Genomic DNA, 27147 nt, shown 5'->3' with positions numbered 1-27147 from the left:
ATGAAAGAGGTCAAAGATGTCAGCCCTTCCCAAATTCATTTCAGAGACAATTCTCATGGAAACCCTAACATGGTTTTTTTTTTTTTTTCCTCAAAGTCCGTTGGGAAGCTATTCCAAAACAGCAAGAAAGACTTAACAAAGGTTAATGACCTGCTGGATAGTGCACCATTCTAAGGCTGTAGTGATAGTGGTGTTACAGGCATGGGCAGAGCGAGACCCCTGCTGTGGCCCTTGGTTTGCATAAAGAGCCTGATTCAGGCTGAAGGACAGGTCTTACAGAAGATGCAAGGGGTCATGTGGGTGAAAGGGCTGCTGAGAGGAAAATATTCAGGTATATCATATGCCAGAACTAACTCTAGTTGCATCAGAGCTAAATGTAAGAAATGGACATCATCCTTTTGAAAAGGGGCTACATAGGACTCTTGAGCAGAGAGCATGGGGAGGCACTTTTCTACAGATGAGAACAGTGAGAAGAAGTCACAAAGGAAATTGTCAGTATATGTGACCACATAACAATTTTGGACCTTGCTAAATCAGACATCTTAAATAAAAAGCCAGAGGCTTTAAGGTATCGCTGGGGCTTCCCTGGATGAGTCAGATGGGCCCAGGCAGCTGGCAGCCATCCTGAGGGATCTTAAGGGTGAAGCTGACTAGGGCTAGAGAGGCATTAACTTTATCATATCAGGATTCAAAGGCTTTGGGAAACCCTTAGCTTACTTGGGGTCCAGATCTAGGTCTTGGGTCTAATCACAGCTTATGGGTGGATGAGAGGGAGCAAAAGGGGGCTTCATGCCAGAAGAAAGTGCTCCCCAGTCCCTGTTCTGAGATGTGTCCTCATCACTCTCTAGGGCAGGGGTCAGCCCAGGTGCTGATGGGTGCCTCCCAAACAAGCACTGGCTCTTCCCCTGCAACTGTACCCCAGGCACATCCATGCTTCTCTGGGGTGCTGTGTCCCCTCTCAGATGCTGCCCTTCCCTGTGCTTTCACGTTTCCTTGTGTGCCTCCCCCAGAGCCTGTGCATGTAGTGAATGCTGCTGACTGACTGGCAGGCCAGATCCTGGCACTCCCAGGACCCCTTGATGACCCAGGATGGCTGAGCTTTGCATTTAAGCAGAAAATGAAATGCAGGTACAATGCCTCTTACCAAAGTACTTTGCCCACCGCAGATCTGCAGAGAGCGACCGCGTGGGTAACATCACCGTGATTGGCTGGCAGATGGAAGAGAAGTCAGACCAGCGGCCCCCTGTGACCCGGTCTCTGGACACTGTCAATGGGAGGGTGAGTGTGCCACCTTGCTCTTCTCTGTTAAAAGGAGTAGGAGGACCTGATGGACTTTGCCTCTGTGCTCAGCGAAGGGAAAGACAGGGCCCCCGAAGCAGAATGTGCCAGTCTCCGTAGGCACTTCTCAAAGTATCAAGAAGGGGAGTTACCTCAGGGAGCATGACATGCAGGGCTCTGCTGGGTGGGAGCTGCAGTCAGGAGGGGAGAAGGTGGCTAGTGAGGGTATGGAATGAGACTTGGATTAGTTTGTTGTAGTTTCCCTCCCACGTACACTGGTGCCTTACAGCCACTGTATGCACATCTCCTATCTATACACCCTCTGCAGCCTCTCACATACCTCTCCTCCTCTCCATCTTCACTCTCTCTCTGTCACTCTGTTTCCCATGCACAGTCGCTCACATAGGTCCCTCATGCTCTCAGACTACAGTTCTAATATACCAAACATTGGTAATTGGTCATTGCTGTAAAGTATGGAAATAACTCATTTTACCCAAAATAAGCCCAGGATGTCACCTGTGCAAACATTCCCAAGCGTCATCTCTTTCTTCCCCTCATTCTGTATGTCACAACACCACAACATCAGGTGAAGTGACCTAGTCACTAGAAAATCGTGTGTGTGGCCCAAGTGCAGTGTACTGGCAAGTGGATTAATATGTGGCGTAGGCAACGTATTTACTGTAGAGTTAATGATGAATACAATTTTAAGAATTCTTTGATGATGCATCTGGACTCCATTTCTGCTGAGTGATTTAGAGTTGTCTGAGTCTCACTGTTTTTCTCTGCTTTTCTGCACACATTATTAGATGGTTCTACCCGTTGATGAGAGCTTGACAGAGGCACTGGGAATCCGATCCAAGTATGCTTCGTTGAGAAAAGACACTTTACTGAAATCGGGTAAACAGCTTCCTCCGTTGGTACTCTTGCCACTCTTGTGAGTGTCCACTCGGGCCCATGCTGACCTTTTCCTCCCTGCCCGCTCTGATTGTCACGGCCAGGCATCCCGACTGTCACCTCTCTGCCACATTTCTAAGTGCCGTGCTTTTTGCCAGCATGTGGAGTTAGTAATACTCCAAGCAAGGGGAGAGGGTGGGGAGTCTCCTCCTTCATTTCATTCTCATTTTGCCTCGGATTTGTTGACTGACAATCTCCCCACCCCAGCCCCTGCACTTGAGAGTTAGTTACACGCCCTGGGACAAGAAGATTGCATGTCTCAAGGGAGGAGCAGCCAGGCTCAGTCACTTGGTGGACTTTGGTTTAAAGGTTTTAATTTTCTTGAGATGAACAGTAAGAAGCACCATTGAAGGCCTGGGGAGGAGGGCACATGTGGCAGATGTGTAGCCAGCTCACACGCAGCCTCCATTTCCTCCACATCCCCCACCTCAGTGTTCGGCGGAGCCATCTGCCGCATGTACCGATTCCCCACCACGGATGGCAACCACCTGCGGATCCTGGAGCAGATGGCAGAGAGCGTCCTCTCCTTGCATGTGCCCCGGCAGTTTGTGAAGCTCTTGCTGGAAGAGGATGCGGCCAGGTGAGGCCATGTGGAGAGGCCAACCACCCATCATGCCCTTCCTTTCCAGAAAGCTCTTAGATGTGGTGGGTAGAGAGCACTGGCAACAGAGGCCAGCTTCAGATCCAGCCTCTGCCACTTGTTTGCTCTGTGGCCTCAGCTTGCTGAAGCCTGTGTTTGCTCACCTATATCCTAGAGTTTCTGTGTGAGGCCTTCCCTTCCCCTCTCCTGTTCCCTCTCAGTGATGAGGAATGGCTGCTCGTTCTTTGGTCCTGGCCACCTGGGTCAGTGGTTTTCTAGGGTAGGGCCAGGCTACACAGAGCTAAGTATGACCCATTGGGGCCCTCAGCTCTTTTGTATCTCTCAGCCCGAGGCATATTCCATCGATCCCATGGCAGAGAGAGGCCGGAGGGGTGGTTCAGTGCCGCAGATCGCAGAGTGTGTTGCCTGTGTTCCTCAGATGTCATTTCTCCTTGCTGTCATAAGACAGTGTTAATTATGAACACAATAGCATGAAAGGAAACAATGCAGTCAGAATCTTACTATTTCAATACAGCCATTTTAAAAAATTTTTTTCTTGAAAAAAAATTCAATGTAAGAATGACAAGAATAATGCAATGAGCTGCTTTATCTATGTGTACAATTTAATAGTTATTTTAATTTTAAAAGTTTCCTTTCAGCTTTTCCATATTTATACAGATTTTCCAAGCTACTCTGTATAGTTGCATAGGTCTTCAGTTTTCACTTATAATTTTAATTATGGCATAACTTCCCATTATTTGGTATACTAGATTATAACCTTAAAGAGTATACTCATTTCACCAGAGCTCTGGTTTTGAGGCTTTTGTTGTTGTTGTGTTTCATCATACCAGTTTCACACACATGACTGGTGTGCATGGTGTAAAAGTCTTCTTAATGAGTGAGACAGATTGTGGAAGACAGTCCCTCTGGAGCAGTGGGGATTGCTCTCAGAGCCCAAGCTGCGTGAGCAGTGTGCAGAAATTAGAAGGGATGACGAGGAGGAGGGTGGTCAGGGCAGGCCTTTGTGAGATGGTGGCATTAAACTGACACCCGGAGCGCAAGAAGGAGCTGCATGAAAGACGGGCAGAGACACTGGAGAAGGTCCATCAGCAGCCACAGCAGACGGGGCTCATGTACTCATGAACAGACCCACAGCCGCAGGGCCAGTTGGCCAGCAGTGAGCAAAGACATAGGTCTCACCGCAGCTCGTGTGCGTATTCTTTTACTTTGATTTTGCTAATTTCATAATAATAAAATGGTATAACTTTCTTTTTAACTTCAGACAATTCAGTAGATTCCATAAAGTTAACTTTTTCCCTCCAGAGGAAAGCATGCATAGTATAAAAACCAAACAGTGGGCAGCCCCAGTGGCTCAGCGGTTTAGCGCCGCCTTCAGCCCAGGGTGAGACCCTGGAGACCTGGGATCGAGTCCCACGTCGGGCTCCCTGCATGAAGCCTGCTTCTCCCTCTGCCTGTGTCTCTGCCTCTCTCTCTCTGTGTCTCTCATGAATAAATAAATAAAATCTTAAAAAAATAAATAAATAGCGCCAGAAGGCTTTTAACAATGACGTAAGTCTTGGGGCCCTCTACTCTGTGATCTGCTTCCTAGAAACAACGCTTTCAGCTGTTTTGGTGTTTACCACTATATTTCTAAATAAACATATAGCGTACTCTCTTAACCAGTTTTGGGGATTGGCTACTGTTTCCATGAGATGAGGATTTCAGGTCTTTTGTACTTTCCTCAGCTTCCTAATATGGTTATCCTTCTTTTTTTAAAGTCTATCTTGTGTTTTCATTATTCTGATTATGTAGCTGTTATTTACTGCTGAGCTAAGACATTTATGTTTCAGTTCTTAAACAGCTTTTATTTTTCTGTAGGTAACAGATCCTCTTTTTTCTTCTCTTCTCCCTTTCCCCTTTCCTTGCCTTCATGCTACTTTTAGATTTAGACAGCTCATTTCTCATGGAGACAGAGAAAGTAAGCACAGCCCCCTCTGGCCCTTGTCCCTGACCCCGAGGGACAGCACAGAAACAAAGGGGGCCGAGTGAGTGCAGCAGAGCGTGGCTGCCCAGTTCCCAGCAGCTGTGGATGTGGATCGCTGTGTGGGATCCTTATGTTCTGCGGCAGTATTCTTAGGGACAGGGCAGGAAGGCCTGGCTTCCCCAGAACAGGGGGGCCATGAGAAGCTGTCTCACAATAGCCCCTGGGGGAGACAGGTAAGTGAGATGGCCTCAAGTACTTGCTTACAAGCCTCCACTCGTCTCATCTTCCAGAAGAGTCTCACGTCCTTCTGTCTGCCCAGATTCCAAAGGGCTGCCTGCGTGGCCCGTGTGAGTCCTGGCAGGAGCCACTCCCCTAGAGCCCCTCTGCTCCATCTAGTTCCCCTGACATTTGACAGGATTTCTATGAGAAGGGTCTCTGTGTGCTTTTCCACGTGGTAGGTAGTCTGCCCTTCATACAGCCACTACCCCTAGAGTGGTCTGTTGTGCTGCCCCACCGCTTGCTCTGTAGATGTGTAGTGTAGCTGTGGTCTGAGGCCTCCCTTGGCATCGACAATACTTCTGCCTCCATTCTGTTCTCCTGCTTGGTTGGGACACCTGCGCCTCTCCCAGGGAAGCGAGGCAGCTCCGTGGCCTGATGTGCATGTGTGTCTTACTTGCAGAGTGTGTGAACTGGAGGAGTTGGGGGATCTCTCCCCTTGCTGGGAGAGCCTCCGGCGCCAGATTGTCACTCAGTACCAGACCATCATCCTCACGTACCAGGAGAACCTGACCGACCTCCATCAGTACAAAGGTGGGTGCTGGGTCTCCACTTTCCCAGCTGAAGCATGAGAACCTGGCTCAAATACTCTCGCCAGCAGACGCTCTAATGGATTTTTTTAAAAATAGATTTTCCTGTAGGTGTGAATTTTTTCAAATATGGATTTCTCAGATCTTAATTAAGAAGACAAGTATGTGATTTGCATTGAAAATTCCTTCTATGGTGTCATCTGCCAAAGCAAGTAATGTAGGATAAAATTTAGGGGAGATGAAATCTCAGGCTGTTGGTTTGTGTTATTTTTTTGTCTTGGTCTTAAAATGCCCAAAGGAAATGCCCCAAAAGACATAAAGCATTTGCTTTGAGACAAAGTGGTTTCCTAGATTTCCCAGTTTAAATATTCAACAGTCCTGGGGATCCTTGGGTGGCTCAGCGGTTTAGCGCCTGCCTTTGGCCCAGGGCGCAATCCGGGAGTCCCGGGATCGAGTCCCGCATCGGGTTCCTGGCATGGAGCCTGCTTCTCCCTTGGCCTGTGTCTCTGCCTCTCTCTCTCTCTCTCTCTTTCTCTCTATGTCTATCATGAATAAATAAATGAATCTTTTAAAAAAATAAATATTCAACAGTCCTTGTATTGAACATCTGAATTGTCTGAGTGGAGCTCTCCATTTTAAGGCTCAAAAGAGAAAGTGAAGGGCAGCACGGGTGGCTCAGCGGTTTAGCGCCACCTTCAGCCCAGGGTGTGATTCTGGAGACCCGGGATCGAGTCCCACGTCGGGCTCCCTGCATGGAGCCTGCTTCTCCCTCTGCCTGTGTATCTGCCTCTCTCTCTCTCTCTCTCCGTGTCTCTCATGAATAAGTAAATAAAATCTTTAAAAAAGAGAGAGAAAGTGAAGTACAGGCACCTCACCTTTCTTCTTAAAAGATGCTGTTTGATTTTCAAAATAATCTAAACATAGATTTAGAAGACTAATCTTAATTCCCTTTTTATTCCAAAATTGAATCAATTTTTTGGTTTTTCATTACTTTTCTTCTCTATCTTCAGATTCTTTCCACCTCCCCCACTACATAATGGAATTTCAAGATTAAAAGAAAATCATAAGTCCTTAATATTAAGGTTTTGACATAGAACATATGAACATCTACATGAACTTGGCTGAGGAGAAGCCAGATACAGTTATGAGGACAAGATGATGGTGTGCTTGGGTTTGGTTTGAATCTGAAGGGCAGGTCTAAATGTATTGGCAGCAGATGACTAAAGAAATTTAGGGACCTCCCTGTGCTGGATACCTGTTACCTGGGAAAGCAGGAAATCCACAGGAGCTTGAGTTTCCAGAGCAGAGTATCTCAAGTGTCAGTGTGTATCCCTGATCCCTAAAGATCTTGCTACAGTGCAGATCTAGGATTTTGAAATGTAGATCTGCATTTCAAACAGGCTCTCAGGATGCCACTGCTGCTGACCTCTGAGCCACCTGCAAGTAGCAAACCCTGAAAGACAATCTCCTCACACAAAATGCAAAGCAGACAATGGGTGGTCTGTATTTCATATACTGGTACAATTTACCTTTTATCACTAGAGAGAAAGTTTATTTCTTCTCTTCTTCTGATTATCAGGTAATTTGTAATCCCTTTCTTTTCTAGGCGTGCAGTCCTTAATTAGTGTTGGATTCTGATCCTAGAAACAAGATTGTAAAAAAAAAAAAAAAAAAAGAAACAAGATTGTAGGTTTAGTTACAAACATCATCCAACCTCCTTAACCTCCCTGAGGATAATCAAGGGAACATGTTTAGGTTTGTGTTTGGAGGGCCAGGATCCATAGCTATGTAGCATTTGTTCATCTTGATAGATCTGAGGTGATGAGTAGATCTTTTCATCTCTTTGTGGGATTGAGATGTGTTGCTGTAGTTGAACCAATTTCTTAGATCTTGCATGATGGCAATCTCCAGGGTTGGAACAGACAGTCCCTGGCAGGGGCCCATTTGCTTTATATAGTAGTGCTGACATCGTGTTGCACAAAATCAGTCTTTGTGTCAGACTTCTCAGTTGAGAGCTGAGTCACAGGAAGGCAGGGCACTGATAACCATAGCCTTCTGAAGCTGCCTCTACCCAGCTATGCTTACCACTTGAGCACCTAGAACCAGTCTTCTGACCAGTGAGCTGCCCTCCCTCCAGGGTTTCACCTACCTGCTATAATGGAAATGAAGTGTGCTCACGGTCAACTCAGAATTTCCTAGGCCACTCCCAGCATGTACCTGCTTACTCTCAGCAGCTTCCTGAAAATATCACTGTTCTCCTTGCTATTCCTGAATACAGGGTACATGTCAGTGGTCCTTGTTTTCTCCTATTCTGTTTCTCAGGTCCCTCGTTTAAAGCAAGCAGTTTGAAAGCAGATAAAAAGTTAGAATTTGTTCCCACAAACTTGCACATACAGAGGATGAGAGTTCAAGACGATGGGGGGTCAGGTAACTATTTTTCTGTTCCCTTGCCAAATCACACTGCACTTCCTTCCTCCCTGTGTGCCCGGTTCCCAGGCTGCCCCACATATGCCCAGCCTTCCCTGTGTGTTCTGCCTGGCAACTCAGATAAGAGACATGTCATAGGACCTTTGTAAGGTCTGTGTCCCCTAGTCTCTGCCCTCCCTCTGTTCCTTCCCCTGGTCTATCCTCCCTCCAGCTTCCCTTTGTGTTTCTGGGACAGAAAGTCGCCTGGCAGTTATCCTTCCCAAGGAGGGATGCGAACTAGGCACTGCCGGAAATTGCTTCTGGCCGTTGAGACACCCCCTCTCTGCTGAAATGATGGTGCTGGGCCCCAGGACCCTCAGACAATCCAGGCTGTGGGACTGAGGGAACAGGCTGCCTGGAAACGGGCGGAGGGGCAGGGTCCCAGAGTTTCATGCATCTCCCTGTAGCTGGCTCATCCACAGGCCTGAGCCCAGAGTAACGGAGAAGAGCTTTCTGTCATTCAGATCAGAACTATGACATTGTCACCATTGGAGCGCCAGCAGCACACTGCCAAGGTTTTAAGTCAGGAGGTCTCCGCAAAAAGCTGCACAAATTTGAAGAGACCAAGAAACAGTAAGTACTGAGAGGGTGTTCATGATTCTTGTACAGCTGTCTGGTGCTTCCCAGGTTAATAAATAAATAAATAATGTGACCGCAAAAACATCCAGCCATCCGATGTGCTTTTGTGTGGCGGGAGGAGCTGCCTCATGGCCCCTGTGCTTCTCTGTGTGTGACCAGCTGGGTGGTGATGAGGGCACCTGAGTAGTGGTCCTGCAAACGAACAGCAAATCAAAGTCCCCCTTGAAGACTACCCTGTGTGGACTCTCTGCTGGTTCAGTTGTCCCTCAGAGCCCTTGGTCTGTCACACCAGATGTGTGGTGTGTGTTGAACACCACAGAATGTGAAGCCTGCAAGAGATTGTCTCCTTTCCTAAAAGGACTGCAGTGGTAAACACTCTTTGTCTTAAGAAGGTTAGAGTAAGGTCGGGGGGTGGAAGGGGAATAGCACACAGCCGCAGTCCAAACAAAAAATTGTGGAGCATGCAGTGAGGTGTGGCTCAGGCATGGTGATTTGAGGACAGGAGTTGAGGGAGAGAGGGTTGGCCTTGCTGGTAGCCTGCTCAGTGCAGGTCCATGTGCTGGTGACCAAGGATGCAGGGTGACAGATATAGGTCAGGCCCTGAGGGGCTTCAGCCTTGCCTAGGAGAACATAAGTGAACAACACCATTTGGAGCAAGCAGTGCCACGCTTGGAGCAGGGGTGACAGGGAGAGAGCCATAAATCCCAGCTGTTGTGTTGGATATGTGGGAGGCATTGGGGATGTTCCAGAATGTCACCCGTCAAGATTTAAATAGATGAGGGAGGCAAGTGTAAGAAGTAGAGGCGATGAGTATAGATAGTCCTGTAAGATCCATGACCATGGAGTAGAGGAAGTAGCACGCAGTGTCTGCTTGGGGAAAAGGATTATTACTTGATCATGTGGTCAGACTGATGGGGATGACAAAAGTGACAAGGTAAGAGAACGTTGATAGAGCAAGGTTCTGGAGCAAAGGCCAGACTAGGCAGGTAGTCCTAGAAGGGACAAGAGAAGGTAGGTGCAGAGAGATCTTTGAGGAGTAAAGAAACAAGCTGAAGATACCATGGATCAGCCTCCGCAGAAGGTGGAGTTGAAAGACTGGGACTTACCAATGGAGACTGGAACAGTTGGAGGAAAGGTGAAGCCCATAGGCCCAGGGAGTATCAGGAGAATCGACAAGGCAGCCAGGTGGAGAGGAGAGCATTAGCACCTGCTGGGGAATCAGAGGCTATGTGTTGCCGTGGCCAGGAGCCAGGACATGGCTTGAAGAAACTGATCACATACTAGATCAAGGAAGGGTGAAAGGTCAGGCACAGTGGCCAATCATGGGCCCAAGGGGATCTCCGATGCAGCTAGGAGCTTTCGCCCATGGTGTGCAGCTGGAGGGGTGAGCCAGCAGGTGGAAGAGAGCACACTATTAGAAATTGTCCCTCAGATGTGTGCACAGGATGCCCAGAGCCAAGGGAGCCCTCCAGGCAAGAGAAGGAAATAACAAAAAGGGCCAGTGATTAGGAAGGGGAATTCCAGCCTTCAGGGTGGGGCAACGTTCCTGGGAGGCCCCCAGATAGCTCACTTGACCTTGATTGATCCCACCAAGGGGTCTTCCCCTGCCTAGACAAGCCAGGTAATCAGACTGGCCTGTTCCCTGGGAATTACAGTGAAGAGGAGGCTTCCTGTGCCCACCATAGCTCTGCACAGCCAGTCAAGAGATCGTGTGTCTGTCACTCCATTGCATGTGACTGTGTGGGGGATTTGAGGATGCCATGGGGGCCCCAGTAGGGAGAGCCCATCAGAAAGAGGGTGCCACTGTCCATCCCTGCCCCAGAAAGGTCCAGATGTTGATACCTGATTACTCTGTTAACTTCAGAACTTATTTCCAAAATGTCTCTGGAGTATTTTTCAAATCAATAATATAAATTTTCATTTAATTTCCTCCTAATGTTATAAAACCACCTGAAGAAATGATTTTCATTATTTGAACTATACTTTAAATGCAGACATAACTTGCCCACAGGTGGAATGTCTCCCTGGGCTTGCGCAGACACTGGTATTGCTCTGATGAGTAAGCAAATGGGGCTCAGAAGTTTTATTGGCCCTGTCATGGGTGCCTCAACACGTAAATTTCAAGGAACTTTGTCAAAAGATAACTTGGCTTTTTAATTTTTTATTTTGCATTTGGTGTTTGCTAACTGCTAATATTTCGTTTTGGTTCTTTTCTTTAGCAGTTTTGAGGAGTGTTGGTGAGTTTTCTGTCTGTGGAGAGTGTTTGTTTGGGTCTTGCTCTCCTGTAGAGAAAGCCTGTGTTGTCCCCTCTTCTGTCAGGTGCCTCAGCCCTCTGTGCCACCGGGGGCCCCTGGTTATAGCCTCGTAGACAGAATTCTCCCTTCCAACTGCAATGTTCTTTGATAATGAATAGCCCATCTTCAGCCTACCAGTTTACCTTCAAAATCTGGCAGCAGTTCGTTGCTGTGCGCGCTCTGAGAGAGGACTCTGTTTCTCCCAGGCCGGGCAAGTCCCCTGTGCTGGGATTTCAAGTCAACCCATTGGTATGGTTGGGAATCCCTTTCTGGCTTCTTTTATGACAGTCTTAGGGCTTTGATTTTCACTTTACCATCACCTCTTAGGGGAATGAAGCCAGCATCCATTTTAATGATAATTTAGGTGGATATTCCAAACAGTGTGACTTGGGCCAGTTATTCCCCGCTCCGAGGGCAAACCAAGAATTAAAATAACCAAGTGACTTTTCCTACCAAAGATGGCAGCCAAAACCCACTGTGTCTACTGCCTGGGGTCTCCACTACTGCCCCAGGCTCTCCCCCATCATGCTTAGCGTGCTTACTCAGGCACAGCTAGTACTCTACAGTGGCGCTTCGCTTGGTGACAGGCCCCAGGAGCACTTGCAGCCCATGAGAACTGCTGCCATCTCAGAACTGGTGAGGCTTGGCGTCCATGGCTGGGCCCTGCCTAAGATGGCAGAGATCTGCAAGGCATAGCTGGATGTGCTGAGGAGGGAACCTTCTACCCAGACTGAGACCTCCTGGGCTTTTCCCATGTTTAGGATGACATAGTTGAGCACATGTGCTTGTATATATACCATCATCCCTAACAACAGCTCTTTGAAATTTACTCTTCCACAACTGGGCCATATGCTTCCTATGCGTAAGTCCCAGATTATTTTTATTAGAACTGACCTTAAGAACACAAGGTGAGTAGGGGGTGGTGCTTTCCTTCTGGGTTGGGGGACAGTATGTACTGCTTGAAGTGTACACAACCATCTACCATACACACATGTATATCTGCATGAAGCACACATTACACATGTGCTCGAAGTATTGGGGCCAGGGAAGAACAGATTTTTAAAAATCCTATTTGAGATTGTATTTTTATGACTCAATTGTCAAGTGGCAGCTATTCATTTGCAAGAGTGATTGCAGATTGGAAAGTAGTTGTGTGCACATTGTGCTGTGAAATTACTTCTCAGATCACGCAGGCTTGGTTGCGATCTGCTGCATGGGCTTCTGGCAAATCCATTGTGTTTTATCGTGGTGTGTGGGCTTGGGGTGTTGTTTCTTTCTGGGGTGCTTTGGTTTTTGGGTTTTGCATGTTTACACCATAGTCTGTCAAGGGAGGTTTCTTGGGGACCTGTCTTCAGGGTCGAGAGCCCAGCAGGGGAGGGTCTCAAGTCCTTATATCCAAGGGAAGCCATGGAGGTTGTGCTCCTCCACCTTCTCCCTCCTACCCAAAACCCAAAGGGAAGCTAGCTCTTTGAGGGGACCAGTGAGGGCTGAGAAGGATGAGGACCAGTGAAGGATGAGAATCCCATTCTAGCTAGAGCTCACAACTTCAGATTCCAGGAGACATCCTCACTGGTGCCTCATACTACTCTCTGCTTTTGTTGGCTTTCTCATATAGTCTGAAAAATAAATTTATCCAATTACATTGATTTAGGATCCTAGCTGAGAGACTTGGGTTTATCATGTCCATCTAGAATGGCCAGACATGTTCTCCAGGCCCCACACAGCTGGGACATGGAGCCATTTCTCCCAAGGCTGGCACTTGTGCCTTGCAGGGACTGGGCTATAGCTTTGACATTAATCCTAAGATCCCATACTGTTTGGTGATGAAGGAAGGAGGAAGAACCAGGTTTTCAAAGCTGTTGAAGTGTCCAGGCCTGGCCTCTGGCTTAGCATGTTCTTTACCTCCTTGTCATCTGCTGAAATACTATTTTTCAAAGTAGAGAAGCGCTGGAGGAGGAAGTCTGGTTTTCAGGGTCAGAGGTGTGAGGGAGAATTATGGGTGTGTGCACAGAAAATTTGAAGATTGGCCAAATGGAGAAAGAGATTTCTTGTGGAAAGTCTGGTACCCACAGCAGTTTCCCTTCACTGTGGTAAACTGACCCCTTCTGAGATCAGCAGACTCTATGCCTTCACCTCAGTACTGCTGATAAGGTGACAGGTGAGGTTCTTAGGTAAAAGGTTATGAGCATTTGGGTAATTATTGGATTCAATATCTGCATACACATTTGCATAAGAATACAGACAAAAAGAGAGACAAAAACTTCATTGTGTTTTAATATTTCAACCCTTCTACCATATAGAAGACAGAGAGAATCATAGAAAGAATCTCTTGAGATTTGCTTTTACCCATCAACAGCTAAACTAACCTAGAAGAACATCTCTGAGTATCAGAATGCTTTACTTGGTGTTGGTTGTGGGCTGGGGTTGGGAGGCTGCTACCATCCTCATAGATTTGAGAAAACTCCTTAGAATCTGTTCTTATCCTTTTTAGTACACCATCCAGCTGCCAGTCCATAATCTACATACCACAGGACATCATCAGAGCAAAGGAGATCATTGCCCAGATCAATACCCTGAAAACCCAAGTGAGTTACTATGCAGAGCGGCTCTCGAGGGCGGCCAAGGACAGGTCTGCCACTGGCCTCGAAAGAACCCTCGCCATTCTGGCAGACAAGGTAGGAGGCACTACCCTGCTACATGTGGGATGGGGGCTCCCTTGGGTTTCTGGAAACCCTTGGACACCCCATGTGTGTGCTTCGAGCTATCCTACAAGAGGTGACATTGGCATGACCTTGAAGATCTAGCTTAAATTTTAGTTCCCCCAAAGGCCCAGGGAGGTTTGATGATTTGCCTGTGGTCACAGAGCTGAATGGGGGCAGGCCCAGGACAGCACCCAGGGCATGTGATTTCAGCCGCTGCTTCATTCAGATGTGTCTCCCCTCAAGCCCACAGGGTCCATTGTGGAGGCTGGGATAGTTCCACAGCTTTCTTAGCAACTGCTTACTCAGCATTTTTTGCCAATTTTTATTGATTGGAATTTGAAAAAAAAAAAACTGAGTTATTATACAGACATACCGTAAGGGAAATGTAACTTCATTGGCTTACATAAAATTAATAAACCATTTTCTAGTTAGCTGTAATTTGATCCTGATTAAAAATATATATAGGGCCACCTGGGTGGCTCAGTTGATTAAGCATCTAACTTGATTTTGGCTCAGGTCATGATCTCAAGGTTCTGGGATCAAACCCAATGTCCGACTCTGCACTCAGCAGGGAGTCTGCTTGCAGTTTCTCTCCCTCTCCCTCTGCTCTTTGCCCCACGTGCATGTGTGCACGCACATACACTCTCTCTTTCTCAAATAAACAAATATTAAAAAAATATATATAAATATTAGTCCATACTGGGGAGGGAATTAGATATACCAGATCATTTTGATGGATGATGCTTTTTCAAATTACTCAGTCTCTCAACACACACACACACACACACACACACGCCCGCACACACACATATGCATGCATATGCATACACACATGTATGGAAATTCTGATCACACTTCCCCACTCACACCCACTTTGCTAGGGTGAGGTGTCGTTCCTGATCATAATGTGTTATATCCTTCACATGTGTTCACTCAGCAAAAAAATTGAGAGCTAGGAATTAGATCTACTTGGAAAGGAAAGATAATGTTATGAGAAGGAAAATTATAAGCCACAAAACTCCTGCTGCATACAGAATTTCCCAGAACTCTAGTGCTGTGCTGAGAGTCCCACTACCCCAGAGTCCAGGGCTTCAAGTATGAGATCAAAAAGATGAGACATAAGTGATCAAATCAAATTTCTGCCTGTCCCCTGGAACTAGAGAAAACAGTCCAGGAAGTCAGTGAAGGCAAGGATACTGGACTCTCTTCAGGCCCTTCCTTGAGTCATGTCAGGCTCAGAGGCAGGCAGGATCGAGGAATGTCAGAGATTTCTCGACCTCCCTCATTCTCCCTGTGTTCTCTAGTCCTTTTGTGGGAGCCTCAGCCGTGCCAAGGACTCTTGCACTATGGAGAAGGGTGTGCAGCTGGGTCTTGGGACAGTTCCTGAGCTCTTAGAGATAACTGGCCTTGCAGCCCCTCTGCTGAGGGCTCAGCGGCTTTGGCTTTGTGTACTGCAGACCCGGCAGCTGGTCACCGTGTGCGACTGCAAGCTGCTGGCCAACTCCATCCATGGGCTGAACGCGGCGCGGCCTGACTACATTGCTTCCAAGGCCTCCCCCACATCGAGTGAGGAGGAGCAGGTGATGCTTAGGAATGACCAGGACACCCTCATGGCTAGGTGGACGGGGAGGAACAGCCGGTCTTCTCTGCAGGTGGACTGGCATGAGGAGGAGTGGGTGAGTCTGCTGCCCATGGCCCTCATTCTGCTGTGCTTGCATTGAAAAATTCTAAGCCTCTTGCCAGCCCCTCCCCCTAGAGATACCCTAACAGGCCGGCTGGTTGGTAGACAAGCTCTAAGCCTCCTTCCCGGATGGCTCTGGGGCCACCTGATTTAGGGAGGGAAGTGGCATTTTCACACTTTGTGTCCATCAGAGGGGCAGGGCTGCTGCAGGCCAGGCTGTGTCAGACCTGGTTGTAGAGGGGGTGATGTTCTCCGTGGAGCCTTTACCCTGCTGGAGGCCTGTCTGCTAAAGACCAGTGAGGCCCCCTGCTTCCTCAAAGCTCTGAACCCAGTTAGCCCTTCTGGGGCCATGTGTATTTGGGGGGTGGGGGAGGAATTTGGAGATGCTACCTGACATTGTATGCCTTGCATTCTGCTTCCTCACGAGGTGGCCCTGAGAGCTGCATCTGTCTCTCCTGAGGGAGTGACACCTCACACAACTCGTTTTTGTCATTTTGGGGGACTACCACTTGGAGGCGTTTTTCTGTGAAGCACTGAATTTTTAGCAGCAGAGTGCTCCTCCAGGCCTGCCCTGGTGTCCTGTATTCTGTGTGGGTTTCTGCAAACCACTTCCAGCCCTGCTTCCCACCTCCCCACTCCTCACTCCCCATCTGCTTCCATTATCTTCCCTTAGCCCCCTCTGTGTTGAGTGGTTGTAGGAGGTCCACAGAAGAGGGGGAGGGGGCAGCTGGCTCACTGGGCCCTGTGGCCCTGCTGCCAGCTCTGGAAGGCACTGGGAAGTCTTGTCCAGTCTCCATGACAGTTACTAGCAAACACATCTCCAACTTTAAAAACAATGACCACAGTAGATTGATTTGTGTTTTGAAAAGCAAATACAACTGTGATGGGGAATTCTGAACTTTGATATTTCTAAATATGTGGCATTTTAATGATCACAGTGGCCCAGGGTAGGGAAAACAGTGGTGGGGGCAGGAGGGAAGGGGTTGTGTTCTGTTCTGTTTTTCCCCTCACTGGGAGAGCTGACCCAAATGGGCCTTTTTGGTTTGGAAGGAAAAAGTGTGGCTGAATGTAGACAAGAGCCTGGAGTGCATCATTCAGCGGGTGGACAAGCTGCTGCAGAAGGAGCGCCTACACGGCGAAGGCTGTGAGGATGTCTTCCCGTGCACAGGCAGCTGTACCAGCAAGAAAGGTAACCGGGACAGCCACGCCTACTGGATCAAACCGGAAGACCCCTTCTGCGATGTCCCTTCCTCACCATGCCCCTCCACCATCTGCTCTGCTGCATGCCATCCTCACCTGACCACACGTGCGTATGCATCCACGCTTCCCATTCATCTGCCTCCACCTCACGCTGCGTCGGTGTGTCTGTCCGTGTCTGACTCCATGACCTCTTCCCACCACACAGACTGCAGGGAGGGCTGTCAGGCAGAGCCACATGGCGCGGAGCTCGGAGCAGTGGGCGGTGAGGGCAGAAGCGCCTGTGGTCCGTGCCCATGGAGCCCGTGTGTGAATCAGCATGTCTGGCAAAGGCAGAATCTGGAGGCTGTCTTGGTTCTCACATCAGTGAGGATGGGGCTCCTGGGCTCTTCTGGTTGGTAAACCAGCCTGAGCACCTGAAGGAGGCCGAAGCGCAGATGCTTTTCTCAGGAGATTGTTTATTGCCTCAGGGATCGGTAGAATCAAGGAAAAGCTGACTCACGTAGGGACACAGCTGGGGGAGAGTGCTAGCAGGCTCAGCACACTTGCCTTAAGGCCGCTTGGCATCAGCTGGTGTGCTGTTCTCCAGCAGGAGATGTTGCCGTGGGACTTGTTGGTGACTCAGTCAGGTGGTAGGACCCCCTCATGGGGCTAAGTTAGGTTCCTCTGTTCAGCAGCACCTCCAAGCAGGGTTCTCAGTAGATGCCGACATTGGCCTGAAGCAACAGGCTTCAGAAACAGTCTTCTGCCTGCGGAGGCACAGAGCACAACCAGATTACCCTGTCCTGCATATATCCCTAAAGCCGGGCACGCGTGCTTTCTCAACCAGCACATCCTTGGTCCCTGCCACTCAGGGCCGCCTTCCACCTTCTGTAAGAGCTGCGGGGGGTCATGGGCCAGGCAGCTGAGGGCTGGCTGTAGACCTAGCTTCTGCTCTCCTTTGGGTGTGGTAAGCTGTAGTTCATAAGGACCAGGTATGCCAAAGTTAGCCCTTCAGACAGCAAGTACCTTTCATTTCTGAATTGGACAATTTTTATTCAAAGCAGAATCGTGCTCCTTTATCAGAGCCTCTTGATAAATCCTTCATTTGTAACCTGCCCTTCACCCTTTCAATCTTCCTGCAGTCTGTTCCCAGGGCACAATTTCACTTGAGCCTCTGATTCAGCAGTGTTCATGTCCTCCACCCTTCCATCTGTGAAGGACTATAGTTTCAGTTCCCCAAACCTGTGATTGGTTTCGTGGAGCTGTTTTGTCCTGTTTGTCTTCTCATTTTTTTATGTAAATTGTGTTTTTTTTTTAAAAAAAAAATCTGAAAGCTCATTGCTCATTTCTCTTCAGTATTGTCTTGCTTGTAATTTTAATTTTTTTTCTGCAGAAGTAAAAGAGTGATTTATTGGAGTTTTTTAATGCCAAGAGAATTTATTAATCAGATATTCTGTAATATCCATAGCTTAAATGTCACTTTCCTTCTAGGCACATCCCATATTGGTCAAATGTAGACAAATTTAAATGCAGTTTTCAAGTTATTTAAATGAGCATTTATTTATGGTATTTAGGGTATGACTTGCGTTTGCCATGCAAATCAGCTCAGTTGTGATTATGGGAATATGAAGCATACATTTGAGAGAGTCTAACTTGGCTGATCAGTACTCAAAGAAATGTGTGAAACCGTATGCCACTAAATTAACTGCGATGATCCTTAATTTAAAAATCTTGAGCATAGCTAGGTAGCTGTTGAGAGCTGGACATGACCAGGAGGATCAGAAAGAACGAGACTGCGAGCTGTTTGTTTTACCCAGTGTGCCCTACCCTGAGAGGCCAGAGCTCAACTCCGTCGTGATTTTTTTATACCATTCCAATTTCCTGGGCCAGTTGTTTTGACCTAGTGAGCAGGTTGTGTTCACACCAGCTTATTATATATGAAGAACTCTGTGCCTCTTTGAAAAGCATCATGACTTTTCATTCTAGCTATGTATATTGTCCTAGGTTTTGGTTTTCATCTTTTGCTAAGGAGTCACCGTCCCTTCTAGCTTGCTCTCCCACAGAACTCATCAGAGTCTTGCCTGGCAGGCATGCATCACTGTAGGAATCACTGACAGGTCCCTGCCAGCTGGAACCACAGAGACTCCATGAGCCTGTCCTTCCTTCTCCTGCTTTCCGCACAAGTGCCCCATAACCCTCTGCATCACCACCCGCAGCCACCCCATCTGGTGGCTTCCGTGACCTGCCATGCATGCACTCCCATCCTCTCTCCTCATTGCTGAAGAGCCATTCAAACCCCAGACCAGGTTGCTTTAACCTGCAGCCTGTGGGTTGTACCCTAGGTTCATATGCCCCTGTGATTATGTGCTAAGACAAGGAAGTATATAGTGGTCATCAAATCTCAGGGGACTCCATGGCCTAAGACAAGATGCAAGCCACTGGTCCAGAACTATCAAAGGAGACAGACACCTCCCCCAACACACACATACTCCCTGCTTTGATCGAAAGACTGAATTTACCCAGCTGAGTTTAACTCTTAATGCCTTTTCCGGAATGGTCAAAACCCAGCTATTTGGAATCACCAAAGAAGATCATGAAAGCAGGTTCCTCGACCTTCCTCTTCACTCAGACTCAGAATTTTGGAGGAAGGGTAATGGGGAGGCACAGAAATCTGTTTTTTTTTTTTTTTTTTTGACCTGGGGTAACTGATTAGCTGAACAGAGGTCTAAGGATCACTGCTCTGCATCACTGCACACCACTGTGGGTTTCTCTCTTTGTTAGGTAGATGGTCTCAGGATATTTGGGTTCTTATGAAGAGGCTGAAGTCTTCAGCTCTCAAGGGCCTTTACTTTTGCTGTGTTCTATCCCCTTTGCCAGTTGAAGAAGTCACCGCTAAAGGTGATTAGAGAGGAAGGATCCCTTGCCACACCCATCTCTGGACAATCCAGGTTGTAAGCATCTCTACACAGCTGGTTCCAGCTATTTTGGGGGCTCTGAAACCACCGATTTCAGTACCCTGAAGACATAAAATGACCCCTTTTCAGACTTGTTTTCTTCCAGGTGGCATGCCCAGTTAACCAAGGAATTTTAGAGTTTTTAAGGGAAATACAAAGTTGAAATGAGTACTTCACTTGCTGAAATGAGACATTGTAGGTGATATTGGACTAAAATTGGCATTCTTTGAGTGACCTGGAGGGACATTGTAATTCTAAACTTCCCCCAAATCATAAAAGCTTTAAATTTGATTTAAATTTGAAAGATTGGCATAGATGTTGGTTGGTATATTGGTTTCATCACTGGATCCTAACCTTTGGGTCTCAGCATTCAGTCTGCAGCCCGGGTTCCACTCATGAGTCAGAGCAGTGAGCTCTGAATTGGGGATGATTGATTTGCTGGTCAGTCTCTCTCATTACAAGTGTGCTTCCAGATGTTGTGAGTCAACAACATGGGCTCCACCATATACAATGTGATCGATGCAGGCACTTTATCACATTGTAATCTGTTACTTTGCTTACTGGAAGAGCATTCTGTTGAAGTCTTAGCAACATGAACGAATGAATCAGTGAGTGGGTCAGTGTTTACCACGAGGAGGGCTTGGCTGCCTCAGAGCAGCTGAGTACCTGCATGGGACCTCTCAGGGAAGAGGCAGGCAGACCTCTGACCTCTTCTCTGTTCAGTTGAGCCACCTTACGGGCGGCTGCTGATGCAGTTGCTGTAAGCGTTGAGTTGTTCATGTTTGAACTTTGTGCTGCTCCTTAATCATCCGTGTCACCCTCCATTTCTGTGCAGATTGCAGCCCCCCTCCTGACGGGTCCAGCCCAGGTACGTGGTTTCCGTTCAAGGCTTCTGCAGATATCTTTTTAATCCTCAGGTAGTGTCTGTAGCTAAATTCTCCAAGATTGCCTATGCTTCCAGAGTTAGGAAAAGATTTTAGGAGTTTATTTAAGGCAGGTAGCTACTTTTCTTAGGTTTGGTGAGGAACCAGTTGGGTTGGGGACTGTGGCCCAAAGCAGCCTACTACTTTTTTTACTTTCCCATCACAAAACCTTTTCAGCTGATTCATGTCTGTGGGCGCGCTGGACTTCCTGACTCAGAGCAGTACATGTTTGTAAACAATACTTCCTGTGATTTCACCTGAACTTGTGAGCACTACTTGGAGGTGGTGTAGCCACCCGAATATTGCAGCACTCATAATCACACAACATCCTCTCTTCTGAGTCTGGATGCAGCTTAGAGTTCTTACTAGGTATTGCTAACAGGCTCAGTTGCAGATAGTGCTAAAAATGGAATCTTTTTGCTGCCTTTGCATGTAGAAGTCAATGTTTACAGCTCTAGTTCAGGGGTCGGCAGACTACAACTCTGAACCAAATCCTGTTCACCACCTGTTCTTGTAAATAACATTTAATTGGAAATCACATCTACTCATTTACATATTGTCTATGACTGCTTCCGTGGGGGCAATACCAGAGTCAAGTAGGTGTGACGGATTCCATCATTCTCTAAGCCTAAAATATTTACTGTCTAACCTTTTACAGAAAAAGGGTGCCGACCCCTGCTCTAGTTCATGTTGAATTTCCTGGTTATGACTCATGGGTTCCCCAGAGTGAGCATGAGACCCCCAAATAATATGCTTTTGCTTATACCCCCAAACCAGCTACCCAATCAGTCTGATGATTGCCTATTTCTGACTGGATATACATGGGAGGTAGCAGGACACCTGTTTTATATCTAGAGCACAGCAAACTGGTGATTTGGGGATTAACCAAACTCTCCCTGTCAGTTTTAGTAAACCCTCTCAGCTCATATAGCACCATGAATTTTATATCAGCTGTGTCATTTCTAGAAGCACTGGTGCCTTGTCCACAGTTAATGTCAATGGACTAAAATGGCCCCCTGCCAAGAGTTCCTTTGGCTTTTCCTGGAGAGCTATATTTTAATCTCAGTTAAAACCCACATGCATTTTTTTCTCTCACTCTTTCTTATTCTTCCTCTTACCCTCTCTCTCTCCTTCTCCTGTTAATGAGGAGGAAAATGCAAAACAGAGTATGGATTTGAAAAAGCTCTTCAAAGTTACCCAAAGTAGCATGGTCAATGGATTGGCCACCAGTCAGTGAGCATTAACAGATTAATAACTAGATGAGGAGCTTGCCCCCTAAAGTGAATTAGCTATATCACTAAGGACATTGAGCTGATTAGTTGAGCTGATTTTTTTTTTTTTAATAGCAAGATTTTGTTGACAAAGGGAGAAGAATATGACCCCGTTACCATATCTAACTTCCTGATATCTTTACTTAGCTGGGTCCTGGCAGAAATCTCATTTTTGTCCCTGAAATTCATTTTGTCTAGAAGTTTCTAATTATAGTTTTTCTTCGTATTCTCCCTGAATATATTTCCAGCCCCCAATCCCTTCTCTCTCCTTGGCAGAAACAGCCTGACACAATAGAAATTACATAGAGTTTTAGAGTTAGACACATACAAATGCTAGTTTTTTTTTTAATGTGTCTGGGAAGACACTTAACCTCCCTGAGCCTGTTTCCTTACCTGTATTAATGATTCTTCCTCTGTGGATTAAATGAGAAAACAGTTGAAAGATAAAGCACTAACAGTTTTTACATACATGGTGGTTGGCACTCTTATTGTACTCTGGAACCATCCAGACGTGTCTGAGGCCTTTTCCAGATAGATGGCAGACACATCTCCTACCAAGACCCAGATCTCTTCTCCAGGACAAGCTCCCGGTGTTTTTTAACCATTCTTCCTTTATTTCTATTTGTTATTCAGGATTGTTTTTTTTTTCCCCTAATGGAACAAAACTAAATCATACTTAAATGGATTTTTTTTTTAAGATTTTTATTTATTTAAGAAAGAGAGCAAGAGAGCACAAGCAGGGGGGAGGGGGAGAGGGAGAGGGAGAAGCAGGCTTCCCACTGAGCAGGGAGCTGGATCCTAGGACCCTGAGATCTTGAGCTGAAGGCAGACACTTAACCAAGTAGGCCATCCAGGAGCCTCTTAAATGGAATTTTTTTTTTTTTTTTTTTTTTTTTTTTGAGAGAGAGAAGTAGGTAAAGTCAACAGGTATTGCATGGAGATTGGCTTAGTTAGCTAAGACTGCTTGTACTTTCTGATAATTTTCAGATTAAAATGATAATTTGCATATTAATTGCATATGTACATGCATGTTAAGTGGGAAAGCAAAGTAAAATTGGCAATACTTGTTCTACAAGCATTTATTTCTTAGCTAATGACTTAGTCAATGCATCCCCAATTATTTGGCTATTAAAACTAAGCTGCCATCGATCTTTTTAAATAGTTGCCGCTGAATAAAATTTACATGTGTGCAACAGAGTTCTTTAAAAAACAAAAACATGGCCTCTGAGATTTTTTAGAGGAAGGGACTTAGATGTTAATTAGCAGAGCTCTTCTGTTTTATCAGAAAGAACCCATATAGCCGAGGATTCAAAAGACTTGTCCGTGGCCACCACTACTTAGCAGCAGCCCAGACCCAAGACTCACATTGTCCACTTTTCGGTCCAGTGTTCTCTGTCACTATGAGTTCTTTGCTAAGACCTTTTCTGCTGTAGACTTTCTAAATCTAAGCCTACTGTTTTTTTTGTTTTTTGTTTTTTGTTTTTTTTGCAATACAGACACAAATCCTTGTCTATATGCAGTGTGCCTATATACAGTTAGCTCATTTCTAAATTTTGAATGGCTATGTATACTTGAAAATCTACATTAACCAAACATTGAGTATAGGGAAGTCCTTTTGCAAGTTTCAGGCAATTCTCTAAATTTGTTTTTCAACAAAGTGCTACTCATATATTTTGAGAGGAGTGGAGCTACTCTCCCTCCTCTCTGGCTTTTTAGATTCTGTTTAAGGCAGAGCTTACCCTCTGGCAGCTGCATTGCTTGTGCAGCCCTGTGGCCTCTCCCCAGTGCGATGATGTTGGTGGGTGTTCTGTGACCCGCACCTCATCCTAAGGGAGCGTGTGCTGTCCTGGCTCCACTCCCCACCTGTGCCACATTTGCTGTGGTTAGGCTCACTCAGTGTTGATGGTTAAATGCCTATTTCTGGGCTTAGTGATCTGTTATAAATAGAACTGATGAGGGCATGTCTTTTCTCTTTTAAATGCCTTCAAAATAGGAAAGCAAAAAAAAAGAGCCAAGGCCCAAAATACCTTTAACTCTTGTTTTTCTACCCTGAGTTCTATTTTTTAAAAATTGTTTTGGTACAGGGTCACAATTTCCTAGTATTTCTAAAAAAAAAAAAACAAAAACAAAAAAAAACCCAGAAATAGAGGGTACCAGGCAGGACGGTCTTGGGGGTGGGGAATAAAATGTGGGCAGAAGCAAGGGATATTCTGAGAATGGAAAACCTGGGAAACCGTCTGGAACACTCTTTCCTCCAGACATGGGAAGTGAGACTGTAACAGCCGCACACAGCTGCACAAGGATGGAGTGTCCTTTGCTCTAGAAAGATGGGGGCCTCTGCCTTAATCACTGGGTCAGGAGAAGCAAGATAACAGGTCACTTTTCTGAGGGCCCTTCTCTCCCTGGATGGTGGAACAGTGGTGATTTGCAGGTGACTCGCAGAAGCTTCTTTGTCATTTTCCTCAAAAGGAATAATCTTGAGCATTTAAGTGTACAGTCCCCAGTAGGTAAGGGAGACCAGACCTACATCAATGGCCCCCGGTAGGTCTGCTGGTTATTTACTGGAAAAGCTTCAGGCTAGAAAGTTGAAGACTGGGGTGGTTACAGGCAGAACTTGGTGCCACGCAGTTATGAGATGCAGAAGGGGTAGGGAGGGGGAGACAACAGGGCTGTAGGGCCACATAACTTACTAAACATCTAGAACCTGTCTCTTAAAATCTTCCTCCTCAAATGACTCTTTCCTCATGACCAGGCGAATGGAGCGAGGCCCTTTACCCCTTGCTGACCACACTCACGGACTGCGTGGCCATGATGAGTGACAAGGCCAAGAAGGCAATGGTCTTCCTGCTCATGCAGGACAGTGCTCCCACCATAGCCACGTACCTGAGCCTGCAGTACCGCCGCGATGTGGTCTTCTGTCAAACCGTAAGCCATGGGAGTGGTGTGCGGGAACCCACAGGCCCTTCTGCCCCTAGAAAACACAGCCTTAAAAAATCTCTCACTTCACACTGAAAAAAACAAGGATGGCAACACTTTCTCCTGTCTTTGGCTCTTAAATTTATTTAATAGAGAGGTCTAGATTTCTACCCTAAGGGAGGAATCCTACTTGATAAGTATTTAGGAGAGGGTCTGAGTCCATGCTTGCTTCTCCCTGAGGAAGTGGTGGGCATAGGCATGGGCACTGCTCCCACCCAAGGCGTGCTGGCTTCCAGACCGCACAGGCCTCTTCTGTCTTTCTTCTTACAAAGAAGTTTAGTGAGGGAGATACCAATGCTGTAGTCTGTTTTCTTGTTTATAAAACAGCAGGTGCCTTAGTTCTGCTGCTCATGCACAACTGTTATAATGGTTTTGGAGAAGGGAAGAGCTCAAATGAATGTCACAAGTTCGGTAGATGGCAGGTATCACATTAGCGAAGTACACAGTGACAGAGGGTCAAGCTGGTTCTCTGAGGTTGTGCCGGCCCATCCCCACAGGAGATATCCCACTGAGGTAGCTTACAGGGTGACTATGTTCTCTCTCATTTCTGTTCTTTGTTGTGATTGTTTCAGTTTCCAGCCAGAGCTGGTATGGATCTGTGAGTAGATAGGCCATTTTCACTGTTGGGATTTAATTCTGGGCTTCTAGGGGGTTCTAGCCCACGAGTAAGCCCAGGCAGTTTGGGTTAGAAGCTGAGCTAAAACCAAACCAGCCTTTGGGAGCAATAGGAGTGGCAAGCCTAGAATGTTATGCGGCCTCCCCGTGGCCTGTAGCCTGCATGGCCTCAGAGCCAAACACCCCACACACACCAGATAGAGGAGGGGAAGAGGTGCTGCTGCAGCCCAACCAGTGGAAGCAGAGAAACTCGGGGCCAGGGGCACGGCATGGGCTGGGAGCCACTTAGGAAATGTCTGCCCCCCACACCTGTTCACCTTGTGTCTCCCCGACAGCTGACTGCTCTCATCTGTGGCTTCATCATCAAGCTGAGGAACTGCCTGCATGACGACGGCTTCCTACGGCAGCTATACACCATCGGGCTGCTGGCCCAGTTTGAGAGCCTGCTGAGCACTTACGGTGAGACTCCAGGGGCACCCCCTACACTTTTGAGATCCTGGGGTTCATAAGCAGTGCGGACATATGTAATTCCCATTCTTTCTTCCTAGACATTTTTCTGACTACGCACACAGTACATGCTGATTAAAATAAATCCAGATATCATCAAAATGTGTAAGGACCAAATGAAAGTCCTGTATAGTTACACATTCACCCCTTCATTTGTTTTGTTGTTGGTTTTTACAATCAAAGATCTTTCTAATTTGAGGATGGTTGATAATCATTTAGCAGTAATTTCCTGTAGGTCATTTGGACCATTTCTGAATTACTCCTATGAAAACAGTGCTGCCGGGATCCCTGGGTGGCGCAGCGGTTTAGCGCCTGCCTTTGGCCCAGGGCGCGATCCTGGAGACCTGGGATCGAATCCCACGTCGGGCTCCCGGTGCATGGAGCCTGCTTCTCCCTCTGCCTGTGTCTCTGCCTCTCTCTCTCTGTGTGACTATCATAAATAAATAAAAATTAAAAAAAAAAAAAGAAAAAGAAAACAGTGCTGCCATACATCTCTGCACACAAGTGTGTATGCACCTGTGTGCCCATTTCTGCAGCCACTACATTATTAGAAGGAATATTTCTGGTTCAAATAGTAGGAATATTTTAAAATCTCAAAGATATTTCCCGAGTGCTCTTGAAAAAGACTCTCTTCTTTCATTTTCTGTTTATTTCTTCTAAGAGTAAAACTAGGGAATTTTTTAAGTAGCATTTGTCAGTCTTTGGAGTTATAAGACATCCAATAAATACCAAGCCCTGTGGAGTGGAATGATCTGGCTACAGTGTGCTATTTGGCTATCCTTGTCCATCTCTGAAGTGCCAGCTCTGCCTTCCGAGGTCCGTGCAGCCCGGTTCCCTCCCCACGCTGTCACCAGGAGGGGGCTGGAGACTGGCATATCTCTCCACCAGCAGCATTGCTGGATGTGGCTGCAGGGTTTTAGTAGCAGCCTTACCCACAGAGGAATGAGTCCACTGGTGAAGAGGCTCAGAGAAACCCTCTCTCCTCACAGCTATGCCTGATCCTGTCACCTCCCGTCTGTGCCCAAATCTGTGCCTGTTCTGAGCCCACAGAAAGAGTGGCAGGTCCCTTCTACCTGACAGCCTTCCGTCCCTCTCTTGCATCCAGGTGAGGAGCTGGCCATGCTGGAGGACATGAGCCTTGGGATCATGGACCTGAGGAACGTGACCTTCAAAGTCACTCAGGCCGCTTCTAATGCATCGACTGACATGCTGCCCGTCATCACTGGAAATCGGTAGAAAGATTTTTTTAATCCTCAAAACTAGCACTGTGTTTTAATTTATGTTCATTACATGTGACGTGCTTTTCATTTTTGTTTTATTGCCTTTCATTCAGTTAAAAACATTGATCTTCTACAGTAATTTCACGGGCCTTTAAAAGGTTCATGACTAGCACTTTGG

General features: G+C 46.8%; 1 protein-coding gene across 17 annotated transcripts in view; it reads left to right on the top strand.

The window, feature by feature from the left end:
- Positions 1-27147, top strand: part of INPP4A (inositol polyphosphate-4-phosphatase type I A) — a 134949-nt gene that overhangs the window by 88052 nt on the left and 19750 nt on the right. For 5 of the 17 annotated variants that reach the window (XM_038551059.1, XM_038551067.1, XM_038551053.1 and 2 more), the window contains exons 8-21: positions 1167-1278; positions 2085-2175; positions 2665-2812; positions 5476-5606; positions 7925-8029; positions 8533-8641; positions 10867-10884; positions 13433-13616; positions 15101-15319; positions 16375-16630; positions 20293-20325; positions 24404-24576; positions 25578-25701; positions 26855-26981. In XM_038551059.1, the coding sequence (XP_038406987.1) occupies positions 1167-1278; positions 2085-2175; positions 2665-2812; positions 5476-5606; positions 7925-8029; positions 8533-8641; positions 10867-10884; positions 13433-13616; positions 15101-15319; positions 16375-16630; positions 20293-20325; positions 24404-24576; positions 25578-25701; positions 26855-26981 (1830 nt within the window). The remainder of the gene's footprint in view (positions 1-1166; positions 1279-2084; positions 2176-2664; positions 2813-5475; positions 5607-7924; positions 8030-8532; positions 8642-10866; positions 10885-13432; positions 13617-15100; positions 15320-16374; positions 16631-20292; positions 20326-24403; positions 24577-25577; positions 25702-26854; positions 26982-27147) is intronic. The other 12 variants (XM_038551066.1, XM_038551063.1, XM_038551060.1 and 9 more) reach the window with 8 other exon arrangements.

The sequence above is a fragment of the Canis lupus genome, chromosome 10, assembly GCF_011100685.1.
Source record: "Canis lupus familiaris isolate Mischka breed German Shepherd chromosome 10, alternate assembly UU_Cfam_GSD_1.0, whole genome shotgun sequence".
NCBI classification, from domain to species: Eukaryota; Metazoa; Chordata; class Mammalia; order Carnivora; family Canidae; genus Canis; species Canis lupus.
The sequence above is the reverse complement of the archived record's forward strand: the minus strand, read 5'-3'. Positions and strand labels throughout refer to the sequence as shown.